This window comes from Scyliorhinus canicula, chromosome 15 (genome assembly GCF_902713615.1).
Source record: "Scyliorhinus canicula chromosome 15, sScyCan1.1, whole genome shotgun sequence".
Lineage (NCBI taxonomy): Eukaryota > Metazoa > Chordata > Chondrichthyes > Carcharhiniformes > Scyliorhinidae > Scyliorhinus > Scyliorhinus canicula.
The window spans coordinates 134,086,921-134,105,161 of record NC_052160.1 but is presented as its reverse complement, the minus strand read 5'-3'; the positions used below and the strand labels follow the sequence as shown (position 1 = coordinate 134,105,161).

Below are 18,241 nucleotides of genomic sequence, written 5' to 3'. Positions count from 1 at the left end.
CCGCAGCCGGCACGCCAGGTTCCCGACCACTGGGACCACACGTGGCCCACGCCTTTGTTAACTCGGGCCATGGGGGGGGGGGGGCGGAGCATCACGGGTGTACCGGCCCACTGACGTGCCAACAGAGTTGAAATGGCGCGTGGCACGGGTCATGATGACGAGGGTTTGGAGGAGGCGGAGCATCGAGGACCAGCCCCAATTCCGGAGTCAGAAACCATTCTCCGTCCGATCGGCGATCGCGGCTTCAGCATCGGGCTACGGAGAATCCCGCCCTGTGAGTTCCTGCCCCACTCCAGGGAAACCGGAAGGATTCCTGCAGCCGTCTTTCCAAAGAAGTGCAGGAAATTGTCCAGGTTACAATGAAGTTACAACCAAATTAACTGATTATTAAACTCATTCCCAGCTGTGGGACGTTGCTCTGTGAATTTGCCTGCAATAGATCAATGGCTACATTAAAAATAATACAATCCAGTGATTGTGAAGAACATTGGTATCATTGAATGAAGTCTCTCTGGCCTCGGGCGAAGAAACGCATCTATCTATTTCTTAGTCTTTGTGGAAAGGTTTGGAGCTGATGGAATCTTCTTTGTTGACAGATGTTCAACCGAGGATACTATCCCGAAGGAACCAACTTGTCAAAGTGATAGAAAATAACCGGACAAAGCTTGAGTGTCGTTTCTTTGGTTCGCCAATCCCCACCCTGCGATGGTAAGTAGCAGGGGACTGAATCGCCAATTCATATTACACAGCACTTCCAACACAATAGCAGCTCAGGGGCTGGGAATCTTGTGGTGGCTAACTCCATGTCAAAGCTGCAACTTCCCTGGAGGCACAGAGGGGCAGGGGTGGGAGAGGATGGAGGTTCACCTGATTGGGCACCCGAGTGGCCCACGAAGGATGTTCCCCCACCCGCCCCAGCAGCATGGGCTGCCCCTATTGAAAGAACCTCCACCTTTTAATTTTATTTATGGGATATCAGCGTCGCTTGCTAGGCCAGCATTTATTATCCATCACTCGTTGCCCTTCAGAAGCTGGTGGTGAGCTGTCTTCCTGAACCATTGCAATCCCTGAGGTACACCCACTGTGCTGTTCGGGAGGGAATTCCATGATTTTGATCCAGGCGCAGTGATGGTGAGTGATTCGGAGGAGAACCTCCATTTGGTGGTGTTCCCTGGTATCTGCTGCCCTTGACACTCTAGATGGTAGTGGTCGTGGGTTTGGAAGGTGCTGTCGAAGAAACCTTGGTGAGTTACTGCAGTGCATCTTGTAGATGGTACACATGACTGCCACTGTTTGTCGGTGCTGGAAGGTTTGAATGTTTGTGGAAGGAGGAGCAATCAAGTGTGCTGCTTTGTCCTGGATGGTGTGGAGCTTCTTGAGTGTTGCTGGAGCTGCACTCATCCAGGCAAGTGGAGAGAATCCCACCCCTGCCCCTCTGTGCCTTGTAGGTGGTGGGCCGGCTTTGCGGGAATCAGGATGTGAGTTACTCACCACTGGACCCTAGATTGTGACCTGCTGTGGTAATCACACTAATTATGTAGCTAGTCCAGTTTAGTTTCTGGCCAATGGTAACCCCCAGGATGTTGATGAAATGAAAATGAAATGAAAATCGCTTATTGTCACGAGTGGGCTTCAGTGAAGTTACTGTGAAAAGCCCCTAGTCGCCACATTCCGGCGCCTGTCCAGGGAGGCTGGTACGGGAATCGAACCGTGCTGCTGGCCTGCTTGGTCTGCTTTAAAAGCCAGCGATTTAGCTGAGTGAGCTAATAGTGGGGGAGTCAGTGATGGTCATAGAGTCATTCAGCACAGAAAAAGCCGCTTCAGCCCATCATGTCTGCGCTGGCCATCATCAAGCTGTAACTATTCTAATTCCATTTTCCAGCACTTGGACCATAGCCTTTTTTGCTGCGATGTTGCAAGCTCCCATCTAAATGCTTCACAAATGTTGTGACGGTTCCCACCTCTTTCAGGCAGTAAGTTCCAGATTCAAACCATCCTCAGGATGAAAACGTTTTTCCTCAAATCTCCTCTAAACCTTGTTCCCCTTACCTTAAATCTATGCCCCCTGGTCCTTATCCTCTCTACTAAGGGGAAAAGTTTCTTCCTATCTACCCTATCTATGTCCTTCATAATTTTGTGCACCTCAATCAGGTCCTCCCTCAGCCATTTCTGCTCTAAGGAGAACAACCCCAGCCTAACCAGTCAACCAGTCTCTCTTCAAAGCTGAAACGCTCCAGTCCAGGCAGCATCCTGATGAATCTCCTCTGCACCCTCTCGAGTGCAATCACATCCTTCCTATAGTGTGGCAACCACAATTGCACACAGTATTCCAGCTGTGGCCTAACAAGCATTTTATGCAGCTCCATCGTAACCTGTCTGCTTTATATTCTGTGCTTTCGCTAATAAAGGCAAGCATGGCATGTGCCTTTTTAACCACCTTATCTATCTGTCTTTCTGCCTTCAGGGATCTTTGCATATGCCCCCCAAGATCTCTCTGATCCTCTGTACCTCCCAATGACCTGCCATTTATTGGACATTCCCTTGCCTTATTTGTCCTTCCAAAATGCATCCCCGACGTTTTCAGGGTTAAATTCCATTGTTCTGCCCATCTGACCAACTTGTCTATATCACTCAGTAGTCTAAGGCTTTCCTCTTTGTTATTTATCACTGCAGAACACAACTGGACACAGGTTTCCAGTCACAAAAACAACCTTTGATCAAACACCTCCTGCCACAAAGCCAACTTTGCATCCAATGCGCCAAATTTGCCTGGATCCCACCTTCTTGACCAGCCTCCCATGCAGGACCTTGTCAAAAGTCTTACTGTAGTCCATGTAGACTACACTAACTGAACTGCCCTCATTTATACATCTTGTCACCGCGTCCAAAACTTGGCTCAAATTTCTTAGACATGTTCTCCCCTTGACAAAGCCATGCTGTTTTTTTATAAGAGTACCCAGTTCATTTTAATTTTTAGGTATGCCTGATGTTACTCCAGCCGTGCCCTCCTGCAATCTTCATTGCCCTCCACAGTGAACGACCGCCCCCGATCACCGGAGACTGACTGAGTGTCCCATTGAACGTGACCCACTTACCCCCCACCGGGTTGGAGAATCGGCGAGGGGCGGTGTGAATCCTGGCCCCACCGGCTGCCGAATTCTCCGGCGCCGGGGTTTTGGCGGGGGTGGGAATCGCGCCGGTCGGCGTCGCTGGCAGCGGCCCCCCTCCCCCGGCGATTCTCCAGCTTGCAATCGGCCGAGGGGCCACCCTTTTTCGGAGGGTCCCGCCAGCGTAAATCACAACAGGTCCTTACCGGTGGGACCGGGCTCCACGGGCGGCCTGCAGAATCCTTGGGGGGACGCGGGCGGATCCGGCCCCGGGGGGGTGCCCCCATGGTGGCCTGTCCCACGATCGGGGCCCACTGATCCGCGGGCGGGCCTGTGCCGTGGGGGCACTCTTTCCCTCCACACCGGCCGCTGTCAACCTCCGCCATGGCCGGCGCGGAGAAGAATCCCCCAGTGCATGCACTGGGATGACGCCAGCACACGTTGGCGCTCCCGCGCATGCGCCAACTTGCGCCGGCCGCGGAGGCCCTTCCCCTCCAGCTGGCACGCCGCCAAGCTCTCCGGCGCCGGCCTAGCCCCTGAATGTGCGGAGGACCCGACACCGGAGTGGCCCGCCCCACCGGTACGAAGAGAATCCCGCCCCTGTACTCCGGACCGCCTCCATCGTCACTGCTTGAGGGCCCTGCTGCAGTCCCAGCAGTGTCCACTGCTCACAGTGGCACTGCAGGCACTAAAGAGCTGCTGCCCCCCCCCCCCCCTCCCCGATTGGCTGACACCACTTGGCCTTGGGACCTCTACCCTTTAGATCACAGGAGCCCCCAATGGCAGTCAGTTAACTGCCAGATTGGCATTGAATTCTATCAGTGCTTTGGAAAGTGGCTGCATTAAAATTGCCACCAGCGTTTGGCCATCAGATGGGGCTAGAGCCATGGTCATTAAATTCAGTCCATGGAGACCAAAGCTGCGCACATACCCCAAGAAAGTCTAATCAAGGTTCTACTCAGACTGATGGTTTTTAACATCACTTGACATCCCATCTTTCTCTGATGTTGTTTCTTTGTGTCTTGAGGTTTAAGGATGGGCAGGGCAATAATCTTTATGGAGGAAACTACATCATTAAGGACAACGGAACTTTAGAATTGCGGCGAACGCGGAAGGCCGACGAAGGAACCTACACTTGTATCGCGACTAACACACTAGGCAAGGCTGAGAACCGGGTACGACTCGAGGTCAAAGGTAAGATTTGACATGTCAAGTAATGAGCTTCTGTCTCCCTGTGGACCAAACTTATTTCCTGGTAGCTGGTAATGGATTGATTCATAAAGTGGAAAGCTATTATTGATTACCCGAGGTAACTGCGCCTTTAGATTTGTCTGAGTCAACTGGCAAACCTGTTCAGCTTTTGCTATGCAAATGTAAAATATCGCACACGCTGGGGGCGGGATTCTCTCAGCCCAGGCCGGAGATCTCCGTGACCGGGCCACGACTCCCCCACATCGGCACGCGATTCTCCGCAGAGCGCCATTGGCACCGGCGTGGCTGGCAATCGGTGGGCCCCGATCGTGGGCCAGGCCACCGTGGGGGAAGCCCCGGCCCCCCCCCCCCCCCCAGGATCCCGGAGCCCGCCCGCGCCGCCAGGTCCCTCTGGTAAGGCACCTAGTCCAATTTATGCCGGCGGGACCTGCATAGAACGAGCGGGACTTCGGCCCATCGTGGGCTGGAGAATCGCCGAGGGGGGCCCGCCGACCAGCGTGGCGCAATTCCCGTCCCCGCCGAATCTCCAGTGCCGGAGAATTCAGCGGCCGGCAGGATTCACGCCCCCCCCCCCCCCGGCGATTCTCCAACCCGGCGATTCTCCAACCCGGCGGGGGGGGGGGGTCGGAGAATCCTGCCCCAGATGTTTTCATGTCACTTCTACATTTTACCACCAGGGGGAACTGTGGAGGGTGGACGTCGGTCATGGAAATGGTGGGACACTGATGGAGGTACGTTTCCCTCAACCATTTTCATGATAACATGATGCTCACTTTGCTCTATTTTTTTTTGCCATTTATTAAGACCCCACACGGATTATACGGTCTCCAGAATCTACTACAGTTAAAAGATCTCTTGCTGCAAAATTTGAATGTAAAGTGAGACACGATCCAACATTAAGACTGACGGTTACCTGGCTAAAAGATGACAAAGTTCTGTCCTTGCCTTGGAGGTGAGTCGTCCTTCTGTCCCCTGCTTCCTCACCCCCCTCAGGACGTCCCCTACCCTGGCTGGAATTGCTTGTTCTGCTGGCCTCTCACTTTGTGGCTGAGACCATAAGAAGGGGTTCCTAGCTCACCTCTTATCTTGCTGTGCTGTACGGGGGATAACCTTGCAGTTCTGCCCCTTGACCCGAGCAGAGGGTAAAGGTCACAGTGTGAGCAGGTTCTTAGAGTACAGGGTAGTGGCAAGAAACCTGCCCACTAAAAGCGCAAACCAGAAAATTGTCTGCAAGTCTCCATTGGCAATTGTAGGAGTTGATGGGAAAATCTCGTAGGTGCTGATGTAGGTTTGTAAGATCAACCCCAGTGTCTACTGACAGAAGGGCGGCACGGTGGCACAGTTATTAGCACTGCTGCCTCACAGCGCCAGGGACCTGGGTTCAATTCCAGCCTTGTGACTGTGTGGAGTTTGCACCTTCTTCCCGTGTCTGCGTGGGTTTCCTCCGGATGTTCCGGTTTCCCCCCACAGTCCAAAAGATGTTAGGTGGATTGGCCATGCTAAAAATGTCTCCTTAGTGTCCAAAGGCTAGGTGGGATTACAGGTGTTGTGTTATGTACTCTAGGATAACACAGGCTGTAACTGGATGCAGCTTTAACCAAAAGATACTCCAGACCTTGAAGTGAGTTCAATCTGATTTATTGAACCAGTAGCACAGTTAGCACAGGTCTCTATGAGTACAACTCTCTGCTAACCTAAGTGTATTTACTCTGACAGAACCAGACCAGCTCTTAGCCACGTGCTGGAGGTGTGATACTGTACATACACCCTGACTCACTCTGTAGATGTTCATCAGTGGAAAGAGGCGGGGTGTGAGTGCCGCGTGCCTTTTATAGTGAGATACCACCCCTGAGTGTCCTGCCTGCTCATTGGTCATGTCCTGTTCTCTGTGTTCATTAGCTGCCTGTCTGTATATCATTATCTGCATGTCTGCATATCATGACAACAGGGATAGGGCGGGGGAGTGGGCCTGGGTAGGGTGCTCTTTTGGAGGGTCAGTGCAGACTCGATGGGTTGAATGGTCTCCTTTTGCACTGTTAGGATTCCGTGATAAATGGGTAAGTTATCCGAGGGGTTTTGGACCACTATCTGACCAACATGGCTCAATACCTCAATGACATGGGTAAGTAGCTCATATTATGAAAGTGGGGGGGGGGGGGGGGGGGGGGGGGGGGAGAATAGGAGGAAGGGGAAAAAAACGAATGGAAGTGACTTAAGCCTGTCTTTATTTTCAGGATGAAGAAAGATGAAGATTCATTAACGATAATCAACGTGTCTGAGCGAGACGAGGGAATCTACACATGTGTAGCCAGTACAGAGCTGGACAGTGACTCGGCCAAGGCACGCCTCACTGTTCTAGGTAAATTTAATGCTCTCATTGCTTCTCCACACCTTAAATTGTGAAATGAAGTGAATTTAATGTCACCACTTCTCTGATGGGGCGGAAATTGGACATTTCTCAATTTCCTCTCAAGGTCTAATTTCATTGTTCCCATGAAAGCAAATAACGGGACGATAATTCTGTCTCTACCGTCCAGGATATTGGCACCGCTTCCTATGCCCTCCCTTGGCCATCTTAAATAATGGACATCCCAGAGCCTCAAAAACAATGACCTTTGCTTGGGCAAATGGGCCATCAGGTTCTTGACATGTTAGACATTTAAGTGGATGGTGTTCAACCCGCCGTGGGTTCACTTGGTGCATTTTCATCCCTATTGACATGGACTGCTGTTCTTCGAGCAGCTAGTGTGTACCGTAAAGTGTATGATTTCGAATTATTTATTTCAAGAAAGTACTGTAATGTCTGAATTCTCATATTCTTCTTTAACTTCCCATGGCTAATGAGGCAAATGAAGCACAATCTTGCAACTGTTTTCACAACTTGGAACGGAGCAGATTTCTTACCTGAATTCAGAGGCTTGGGCGGGCGTCACTCCACATGAATCATGGCTCACCAGGAGGCTCTCCCTGCCCACCGTAGGCATTTTCGAAGGATTTTCAGGTTGACAATCAACCTGTTTGGCCGCATTGCCAGTGGACCTTCCATGGCCATCAAGTCCAGGAGTGGGACTTGAACCCAGAGCTTCTGGCTTAGAGGCAGGGATGCTCCCTACATCGCCACAAGATCTCAAACTCACATATTAGAATGTGAAAACAGAATATAAGAATAGTCAAGGATGAGAAAAGGTCGTTCGGCCCATCAAATCACGTCGCTTAAATGTCAGCAAAGGCCGTCGGGATGTGTCGGCCCACAGGAAAATTGCCATTGGAGGAGGTAGCAAGAAACTGAGAAAGAGGGGCGGGATTCTCCCTCAACTGGCCGGGTGGCCCGACGCCCGCGTCAAGAGCGGCGCGAACCACTCCGGCGTCTGCCGACCGGAAGGTGCAGAATCCTCCACACTTCTGGGGGCTAGGCCGGTGCCGGAGGGGTTGGCGTAGAACCGGAGGGGTTGGCGTAGAACCGCCGGCGTGGTTCCGCGCATGTGCAGACCGGCTGGCGTGTTCCTGCGCATGTGCAGACCGGCCGGCGTGTTCCTGCACATGTGCAGACCGGCCGGCGTGTTCCTGCACATGTGCAGACCGGCCGGCGTGTTCCTGCGCATGTGCTGATAGGTGGGCCCCGATCGCGGGACAGGCCACCGTGGGGGGCCTCGCCCCCCCCCCCCCCCTCCCCCAGGACCGGATCCCCCCCGCGCGCCCCCGAGGACTCACCTTGCCGGCCTACAAGCCAGGTCCCGCTGTGATGGACCATGTCCATTTCACGCCGGCGGGACGGCCAGGAAGCGACGGCCACTCGGCCCATCAGAAACCAGAGAATTGCCGGGGGGGGGGGGGGGGGGGGAGAACGCTGCTGCCAACGGCCCCCGACCGGCGCGGCGTAAATCCTGCCCCCGCCCAAAAACCGGCTCCGGAGAATACAGCAGCCAGCGGCGGGGCGGGATTCGCGCGCCCCCCCACCCCCCCCCCCCCCCCCCCCCCGGGGATTCTCCAACCTCGCGGGGGGTCAGAGAATCCCACCCGAGGTGTTTGGAGCTTTGTTAAGTTCCGATGTTTAAGCCAAAATAGGCCAAAAAAACTGGCAGACACATCCTTGCACCGAATCCTAATTAGTGTAAACTTTAAAATTGAATTGATGCAGTTAATGGCCAGGAGCAATCATAAAGAGGACACAGAAGTTTGAATTATTTTTTGTTTAATTCTAAACATGGACCATTCCAAAGCAGCAGCCATGTCCCTGGGAAGAGCAACGCTGAACGTTTTAATCGTGTTGGATACGTAGAACAAACAGTGCAGAAGGAGGCCATTAGGCCCATCGAGTCTGCACCGACCCACTTAAGCCCTCACTTACACCCTATCCCCGTAATCCAATAACCCATCCTAACCTTTTTGGACACTACGGGCAATTTATCACGGCCAATCCACCTAACCTGCATATCTTTGGACTGTGGGAGGAAACCGCAGCACCCGGAGTAAATCCACGCAGACACGGGGAGAACGTGCAGACTCCGCACAGACAGTGACCCAGGGGGGAATCGAACCTGGGACCCTGGCGCTGTGAAGCCACAGTGCTATCCACTTGTGCTACCGTGCTGCCCAGTTGGATCTGGATCTCAGAGCAGCTGAAATGTGGATTCGGGAAGTGCAACATGTTTACTCGGATGAGGAGAGCCATGTTTTTTGTTTAATTTATTTTTTCAAGGGGGTGTGGGTGTTAATCCTGAGTCCAACATTTCTTACCCATCTCTGATTGCCCTTGGCCATTTCATAGGGCAGTTAAGAGGCAACTAGATCCATGGATCTGGAGTCGAGTGGAGGCCAGACCTTCCCTAAAGGGCACTCATGAACCAGGTGGCTCTTTACAACAATCAATGCTAGTTTCACGGTTACGGCTACTGAGAGCAGCTTTCAATTCCAAAATTTTTAATTGAATTTTCATTCCACCAGCTGCCGTGGTGGGAATTAAACCCATAACCCTCCCCCGAGAATTAGCCTGGGCCTCTGGATTACTAGGCCAGTGACATTACCACAATGCCACTGTCTTCCCCCAATGGATGGGAGGGGGTGGTAGGGATCGTGGTGTTTACACAGAACATGTAATGATCTTAGATACTGAAAATGAACCTGTTGAACATGTACACATATTGCATTTTTTAATTCACTTTGGGATGTGAGCATTGTTGGTTAGGCCAGCATTCATTGCCCACCCCTAATTGCCCTTGAGAAGGTAGTGGTGAGCGGAGAGATGGAAGTTTGCGCCTATACCAACCGGTATACCAACCGGTAGCATAGTGGTTAGCACAATTGCTTCACAGCTCCAGGGTCCCAGGTTCGATTCCCGGCTTGGGTCACTGTCTGTGCGGAGTCTGCACGTTCTCCTCGTGTGTGCGTGGGTTTCCTCCCGGTGCTCCGGTTTCCTCCCACAGTCCAAAGATGTGCAGGTTAGGTGGATTGGCCATGATAAATTGCCCTTAGTGTCCAAAATTGCCCTTAGTGTTGGGTGGGGTTACTGGGTTATGGGGATAGGATGGGGGTGGGGCTTGGGTAGGGTGCTCTTTCCAAGACCCGGTGCAGACTCGATGGGCCGAATGGCCTCCTTCTGCATTGTAAATTCTATGATCTGCAATATGCTGGGTGCCAAAATCCAAGAAAGCGACCTGAGAAACATCGAAGCAAATTACTGTGGATGCTGGAATCTGAAATAAAACACCTGAGAGAAATGACTGATTAGTGATTCCGGTCTCCATGCAGGTAAATGTTTACTGTTTGTGCGAGTTCCGCTTTGTTTAACGGGCAATAATTAATAAAGGCGCCGCAGTCAGGCTGGAGATTCAGGTTCTATCAGAAACAGAATTTCAGGAAATCATTGACAGTGAGCAACAGGCGAGACCAAACACTTTGAGTGTTTCCCGAGGTGGACACCCGGTCCAGGAGGAATCACTGTGAAGATTGTTGGAAATTAAAGAACGGTGACACATGCCAAACATTACAGATCGTTGACTGTTAGAAAGAAATTACAAGTTCTGCTCCGAAGGTGAAATATTTTGAGGTTTGTGAGGCAGAATGTCTGACGGTATAGTGCTCCATTCACACAGGTTCCATTACAACTTAGGTGAGAACTGTAATTATCCAGCACCTTTCAGCTGAATGTTGGTGTCACAATTCAATCACAAACTGAGAAACCGTAAGAAGTCTTACAACACCAGTTTAAAGTCCAACAGGTTTATTTGCAATCATGAGCTTTCGGAGCGTAGCTCCTTCATTAGGATGCAGTCCACCGCCGGCATCTCCACATCACGGCTACCATTGAATCAGGAAAACAGAAGACCATGGGGCGGAGTTCTCCGACCCCCCGCAGGGTCAGGGAATCGCCCGGGGCCTTCGTAAATCCTGCCCCCGCCGTGGCCGGAATTCTCCGCCACCCGGGAACCGACGGGGGCGGGAATCGTGCCCCGCCGGTCAGCGGGCCCCGGCGCTGGTCGGCGGACCCCCTGTGGCAATTCTCCGGCCCGCGATGGGCCGAAGTCCCGCCGCTGTCAGGCCTCTCCCGCCGACGTGGTTTAAATCACCTTTGTGCCGGCGGGAGCAGGCGGCGCGAGCAGGCCCCGGGGTCCTGGGGGGGGGGGGGGGGGGGCGTGGGGCGATCAGACCCCGGGGGGTGCCCCCATGGTGGCCTGGCCCGCAATCAGGGCCCACCGATCGGCAGGCGGGCCTGTGCCGTGGGGGCACTCTATTTCTTTCGCCGCCACCACGGCCTCCACCATGGCGGAGGCGGAAGAGACCCCCTCCACCGCGCATGCGCCGGTGGTGACGTCAGCGGCCACTGACGCTCCAGCTCATGCACGGACCCACGCCGACCGGCGAAGGCCTTTCGGCCAGCCCCGATGCCGATCGGCGTGGCGCCAAAGGCCGTTGGTGCCGGTCATCAGAGCGGGATCCACTCCGGCGCAGGCCTAGCCCCTAAAGGTGCGGAGAATTCCGCTCCTTTGGGGAGGTCCGATGCCGGAGTGGTTGGCGCTACGCCGGGACCCCCCCTCTCCGCCGGGTAGGGGAGAATTTTGCCCCATAAAACCTCAAAAATGTAAATGATATTGAAGAAAATGTGAATCTAAACACAGTCACTTTCAGATGTGACTGACGATGATGGGAACATGAGTTCTTGAATCAAGTTACAACTGAGGGGAGGACCCTTTTTTCACTGAGCAGCTGTCTTGTCTTACGGGCATTTTCCATGTAGTCTCGGTTGTAACCCACTGCGCCTCCTGCCTGTTCATGTTCAATTCAACTGCAAACATCTTTTTTATTAACTGTTTCTTTTTCAAGGCTTAATGTGAAACTAAACTCTCTCAACCTTCCTCTTACCTCCACAGTTGTCCCTTCCACCCAAATTACCCCGCTTGCTGCTGTACTGAAAGGTAATCCACTTACTAACTACTTCAAACCTATTAACATTTCGCCCTGGAAGTGAAAGCACAACAAGGTCTAGAGGTCCCGAGGACAGACCTGGATGTGAGCTACGGCCTAACAACTTAACCTTGGCAGGCACTACGTTCTCTGCAGTGTTCCTGGTACTTTTGAAGGGAAGGTTTAACCAGTGAATTATCAAAATTATACCGGAAGTAGCGTCGTTACGCAAACTGTTTTTGCATGTTATCCTTGGCATCCTCCAGGGCAAGATGGGACCGACTAGGTTGAGGACACTTGCTTTGTTTTTCCTTGGGAGGTGGACCATGCTGTCATTTATTGTCCGTCTCCAGTTGTCCTGAGGAGATGGGGGGTCGGGCCTTGGTGTTTATAAAGCTGACAGGCATCCTGAGCTACCTCAGAATGGGTCGACCATGCAGTCTGAAAAAACAGAGGGCAACAGCAAGACAGTTGGTTGGAACACCTCGGCTCTATAGCGAGACGGCGAAAGATGAGCTACTCTTCAGAGTAAAGGAGGTCAAGAGGAGATTTGATGAGGGTATTCAGAAACATGAATGGAGTAAATAAGGAGAAATTGTTTCTAATGGCAGCAGGGTTGATAATAAAAGGCCAAAGATTCAAGTTGATTGGTAAAGCCACCAAAGGCAACACGAAGAAAAGGTTGTGATGCAGCAAATTGCCTGGAAGGGTGATGGAATCAGAGTTAATGACAGTTTTCAAGAATAAAAAAAAAATGTACGGCTATGAGGAGAGAGCAAGGAAGTGGGATAATTGAATTGTTTTACCAAAGAGCCAGCATTGGGATGGTGGACCAAATGGCCTCCTCCTCTGTTGTACGGTGGGAGAGTATGTTGTGAGGAGAACTTGAGGAAGCCACAAAAGAGATACAGACATGTTAAAAGGGCGGGCAAAGATCTGGTAAATGGAGTATAAGGTGGGAAAATGTTAAATTCTCCATTTTGGCAGGAAGAATGATAAAGAAGCTTATTACCTTAATGGTGAGAGAGTGCAGAGCTCGGAGATGCAGAGGGTTCTGGGCGTCCGAGTGCATGGATCATAAAAGTAGAGTAGGCATGTACAGCAAGTAATTAGGAAAACTAATAGAATGGCGCCATTTATTACCAAGGGGAAATGAATATAAAAGTCGAGAGGTTATGCTTCAGTTCAGGTGTGATGAACCACTGTGCACCAGTATTAGGGGATGTACGGTAGGACCTGCACTACAGGTTCGCCGGTAGCCCCTGCCGGCTAGCTCCGCCCACAAGGAGCAATATAAATATGCGTGTCCTCCTCTTGATCAGCCATTTCGCCAGCTGCAGTAGGAGGCCACGCATCTGACTGTAATAAAGCCACAGTTGTACCAATCTGAGTCTTTCATGCAATTGATCGTGCATCAACTGGTGAGACCACAGTATTGTGTACAGTATCAGTCTTCTGATTTAAGGAAGGATGTAAATGCGTTGGCAGCAGTTCAGAGAATATTTACCAAACTAACACCAGGAATAGGTGGGTGAGGAAAAGTTGGAGAGGTTAGGCTTGTATCTGCTGGAGTAAGAGGCGACTTGATTGAAACATGTTGGATTGGATTGGATTGGATTTGTTTATTGTCACGTGTACCGAGGTACGGTGAAAAGTATTTTTCTGCGAGCAGCTCAACAGATCATTAAGTACATGGGAAGAAAAGGGAAAATACAGAATAAAAGAGAGAGGTTAGTAATAATGTTAGTTTTAGAATTAATTTTTAAAAGATTAGAACGAGTATAAGTTAAGTAAAAAGTGGATCTGTTGGGGAGAACTCGCAGAGAGTCGCCTCGCTCCGGCGCCATCTTGGAAAGATCCTAAGAGGTATTGACAGAATGGATGTGGAGAGGATGTTTCCTCTTGTGGGTGATTCTAGGACTAGGGGTCGCTGTTTAAAACCAAGGGGTCGCCCATTTCAAAATGGAGATGCACCAACATGTTTCTTCTGAGGGTCATGAGTGTTTGGAACTCTCTTCCTGAGAAGACGGAAGACGGAAGTGGAGTCTTTTAGGCAGAGGTGGATAGATTCCTGGTAAGCAAGGTGGTGGTGGGTTACCTGGGTGTAGACTGGATGTAGATTTGAAGTTACCATCAGACCAACCATGATCATATTAAATGGCGGAGCAGGCTCGAGGGGCTGAATGGCCTTGCACTGTTTCTTGTTTGTATGATTCTATGAGAACAAGCTTCTTTACTTCCTGGGATCTGGATTGATTCCAATCCCAGTGCAGAAATATGTAAGTCTCCTGTATCCCTGATCCACCATAGAAAATTTACAGTACAAACAGAGACCATTCAGCCCATTATGTGTGTGCTGGCTGAAAAAGACTAGCCGCTCACTTTAGTCCCACTTTCCAGCACCTGGTCCATAGCCTTGTAGTTTTCAGCACATCAGGTGTAGTTCAAGGTACATTTTAATGGAGTTTAGTGTTTCAGACTCAACCACCAACTTAGGCAGTAAATTCCAAATGTCCACTACCCTCTAGGTGAAATTTCTTTTCCTCATGTCCCCTCTAATCCTTTTACCAATCACCTTAAATCTATGTCCCCTGGTAATTGACCCCTCAGCTAGGGGGGAACAAATATTTCCCTGTCTCCCTTGTGAAGGCCCTTCATAATTTTGTACACCTCAATTAGGTAACTCCTCAGCCTCTCCAATCTTCTAGCCTATCCAATGTCTCTTCGTAGCTGCACTTTTTCCAGCCTATTCTTGCAAATCCTCTCTGTACTCTCTCCAGAGCAATCATGTCCTTCTTGTGACGAGGTGACCAGAACTGTACAATGATCATGCAAGGGAAAGTATTGGAGGGACTGGCATCCTTGATGGGGAAAAAAGACAAAGTATTCATTGAGAACCCTACCTACATCTTCTGATTGAACCCACACGTTACCCATGTGTATCTCTGAAAGTCCCTGCCTTTTCCTCAGTTATTCTCTCATTCTCAATGTATTGGTAAAATATCTCAGGATATTTTCTTGGCTCTTACCTGCCAATATTTTTTTGTATCCTCTCTTTTCATTTCTCATTCCCACTATAATAAGACCCCCATGTTAAATTATTTTGGTAAAGCTTGATCTCAATTGTATGTTGGTGTGGATCAACAGACTAAAATTATACTCAATTTAGAAGTACTATGTAGAACATTTACCAGTTAACTTAACCTTTTGGGGGCAGCACGGTAGCATTGTGGATAGCACAATCACTTCACAGTTCCAGGGTCCCAGGTTCGATTCCGGCTTGGGTCACTGTCTGTGCGGAGTCTGCACATCCTCCCCGTGTGTGTGTGGGTTTCCTCCGGGTGCTCCGGTTTCCTCCCACAGTCCAAAGATGTGCAGGTTAGGTGGATTGGCCATGATAAATTGCCCTTAGTGTCCAAAATTGCCCTTAGTGTTGGGTGGGGTTACTGGGTTATGGGGATAGGGTGGAGTTGTTGACCTTGGGTAGGGTGCTCTTTCCAAGAGCCGGTGCAGACTCGATGGGCTGAATGGCCTCCTTCTGCACTGTAAATTCTATGATTTCAGGCCACGTGAGACTTTGGTATTGAAAATGGGAATGTCAAATTGTTAAGACGGGTGACAGTCTGAGATTGGACCAAAGAAGGGTTGGAGGGAGTTAGTAAAAGCAATTTTACTCTGCATCCAAACTGTGCTACACTTAGGGGACAGCTGAAATTAATATGAGGTGCAAACTTTGGAAAGTGGTCCTTGTCCAACACTGACATCCCTGACACAAGTTTTGGAGAGCCCCATAATCTTGGCATCGAGATGGGATGTGAGAAAGAACGATTAGTTGTTCTAATTACTATCATTGAACTGATTTCACAGATTCTCACTCTAGTTCCTCTTGGTCTCTCCAGGCCATGTACAAACCAGGGGTTAAGAAAGTGGTTTTCCAAGACTTCTTCTAAGATGTCCTCGTCACTTGCAAATAAGAGCTTGGAATGGAATTCCCTTCCTCAAGTAAATCCCACAATGACACAGCAGGATCAGGGACTATCCAAATGGGGAAATGGAAGGGGCAAACATGGCACAGTAAGCCAGTACCCCAAGGAGCCTCTCCGACACCCATCTTGGGCATTGGTTCCCTGATGCAGAAAGTAACTTGACATCTTGGAACATGCTCAGCCTTCCTGTGGCTCTCTGATTAACAATACACCAGCCACACATTGCAGATTCATCAGTGTGTGTTCCTAATAAGCTAACACATACACTAACCACAATAACATTGCCTGATATACTAAGACCTCTGATATAACATGGTATATATGCCCTCCTTTCTGTAGGGCTCTCACAGGGCTGTATCACATCCTCGTCTGTTGACAACGGTGGGACCAGTGGATCCCACTGGCGGGCTGCTCCAGTGGTCTTGACCAGACCTACGATCATCGCTAGTTGTTGGATTGATGGGTAAATCCCGCCCTAAGTCCCCTATTGGTGATTAATAATCCAAATATGTAATGTTTACATTTGGTTTTATTTCCTGGAAGGAAACTTGCTCTCAAATCTAATCCACATGTGTCTCGGGATACAGCAGAAATGAATGTTTGTCTTATCTATTTGAACAATGATAGTAACAATGAACTGGGACGAAGGGGGAATGAGATCAATTGGGTTGGCATCATTTGCTTTTGGAATAGGGTGGGTTAGATTTGTGAAAGCCGAGGGCTGCTTGAGCTCATTTTGGTTTTCGAAGTTTGGGTTTCATTCATTTTTTTTAAAGATTGAAATGAAATTTGTCTCGGGAGTGGTGTTGGAAGACTGGAGACATCGAACTGGCTGTCCACCTCACACACAAATGGATTTCCCACAGAGAAGAAAATAGAATAGGCAGAAGTTTAAAAGCCATCTGTTGATTTGCTATCTCGTTTATGGGCCCAGCCAAGATGAATTCCGCATCTGTTTTGGAAATGTGTCTATGCCCCAATAACTGTCTGTTGGCTTCATAAGAGTTTCCTGACCCACTGAGTGTTTCCAGCATTCTGTCTTGTTGCTGTGTTACATTGGACGGGAGTATCTTTGGTTTGGCTTCGGAAGTTTGCGTTGAGGTTCCACTGCGATGGTTAAATCATGTTTTTGTTCAGGAAGTTTGGTTGACTTGTTTTGACTTGTGGAGAATTGGGTTGGTTTGGCTTTAGAGCACCTGATTGGCTTTTGGAAATTGGGTTAATTTGATTGGGTTGGTTTTGTTAGATTTAGTTTTGGAAAGTTGGTGTTGGGGTTTGTTTGAAATTGAGGACACCCAGCTCTGTGCATTGGCTAAGCCTTTGGACATGATTCCTTGTAGATCGCCCTGATCCACCCCGAGATCTGGAACTAACGGACCCAACAGATCGGAGTATAAGATTGACATGGATTCCTGGCGACGACAATAACAGTCCAATCACAGGTACAAAATTGGCATGTATGTTCAGCAAGGCACAGTAATGATTTTAACATTTCTTCTTGTCATTTTGTGTACCCGAAACATGTGGTAGGAAGAGTTGACTTGAAGTTCTAAGTGTCATGGAGTCGTCGCAACACAGAGGGAGGCCATTCGGCCCATTCCCTCCATGCTGGCTCTCCATAGAGACGTCCTGTCAGTCCCATTCCCCTGCTCTATCCCGTTAGCCCAGGAGGTTTCTTTCCCTCAAGTTCCCATCTGGTTTTCTTTTGAAATCATTCATTGTTTCTGCCCCCACCATCTTCATGGACGAGTTCCAGATCATGACCACTCACTGTGTAAAAAGGTTCTTCCTCACAATCTCCCTACATCGCTGGCTCAAACCCTAGCCCTTGTACTATCAACTACGAGGAACGGCCTTTCATCTCCACACTATCTAAATCTGTCACAACCTTGTACAAGTCTATGAAATCTTCCCTCAATCTCCTTTGCTTCAAGCAAAACAAGCCAAACTTCTCCAACATAACCCTGGGGCTAGAATCTCTCATCCAGGTACTGCACCCTGGGGAAGAATGGAAAGAAACAGCCTTTTATATTCACATTATTCCAAATGCTAAGGATGCTAAAGGATGTTTATTCAAACAGTAACCATTCCTCCTCTCAGATGGCTTTCCAGTGGTCTTGACAGAGACCTACGATCATGGCTAAACTGTCGCTGAAACTCACGCCAACTATCAGCTAGCATCGATGCTACTAGGCCACCATCAGAGTGGCATTGGCAGGATTCACAAAGAAAACCAGCAGCTTCTCTCAAACATGCCCCCACATCCCCTTGATGAGATGAAAGACCCTCCTCATTACCCAGACAGGAAATTTGGCTGACTTCTTTTATGGGTGGAATCCTGGCAGATCCAGGGCTTGGCACCAAGTTCCAGTTGTGGTGGCATATCTAGCCCTCGCTCCACTGTGCCCTGAATTCCAAGACCTTAAGTTCCGTCTCAGGCTGTGGTAAAACAGCGGTGTGGTGGGCAAATTGAGGGAGCAAACGTGTCGAAGACTCAGAAGGTTGCTACTAATTGAATCCTTTAATGGAACCATT

At 49.9% G+C, this 18,241-nt stretch overlaps 1 protein-coding gene across 1 annotated transcript in view; it reads left to right on the top strand.

Annotated features, from left to right (window-relative positions):
• nfasca (neurofascin homolog (chicken) a) overlaps window positions 1-18,241 on the top strand; it is a 245,789-nt gene that overhangs the window by 160,576 nt on the left and 66,972 nt on the right. The window contains exons 16-21 of the mRNA XM_038819461.1: window positions 597-708; window positions 4,135-4,301; window positions 5,124-5,271; window positions 6,554-6,678; window positions 11,687-11,731; window positions 17,047-17,148. Of these exons, the coding sequence (XP_038675389.1) occupies window positions 597-708; window positions 4,135-4,301; window positions 5,124-5,271; window positions 6,554-6,678; window positions 11,687-11,731; window positions 17,047-17,148 (699 nt within the window). The remainder of the gene's footprint in view (window positions 1-596; window positions 709-4,134; window positions 4,302-5,123; window positions 5,272-6,553; window positions 6,679-11,686; window positions 11,732-17,046; window positions 17,149-18,241) is intronic.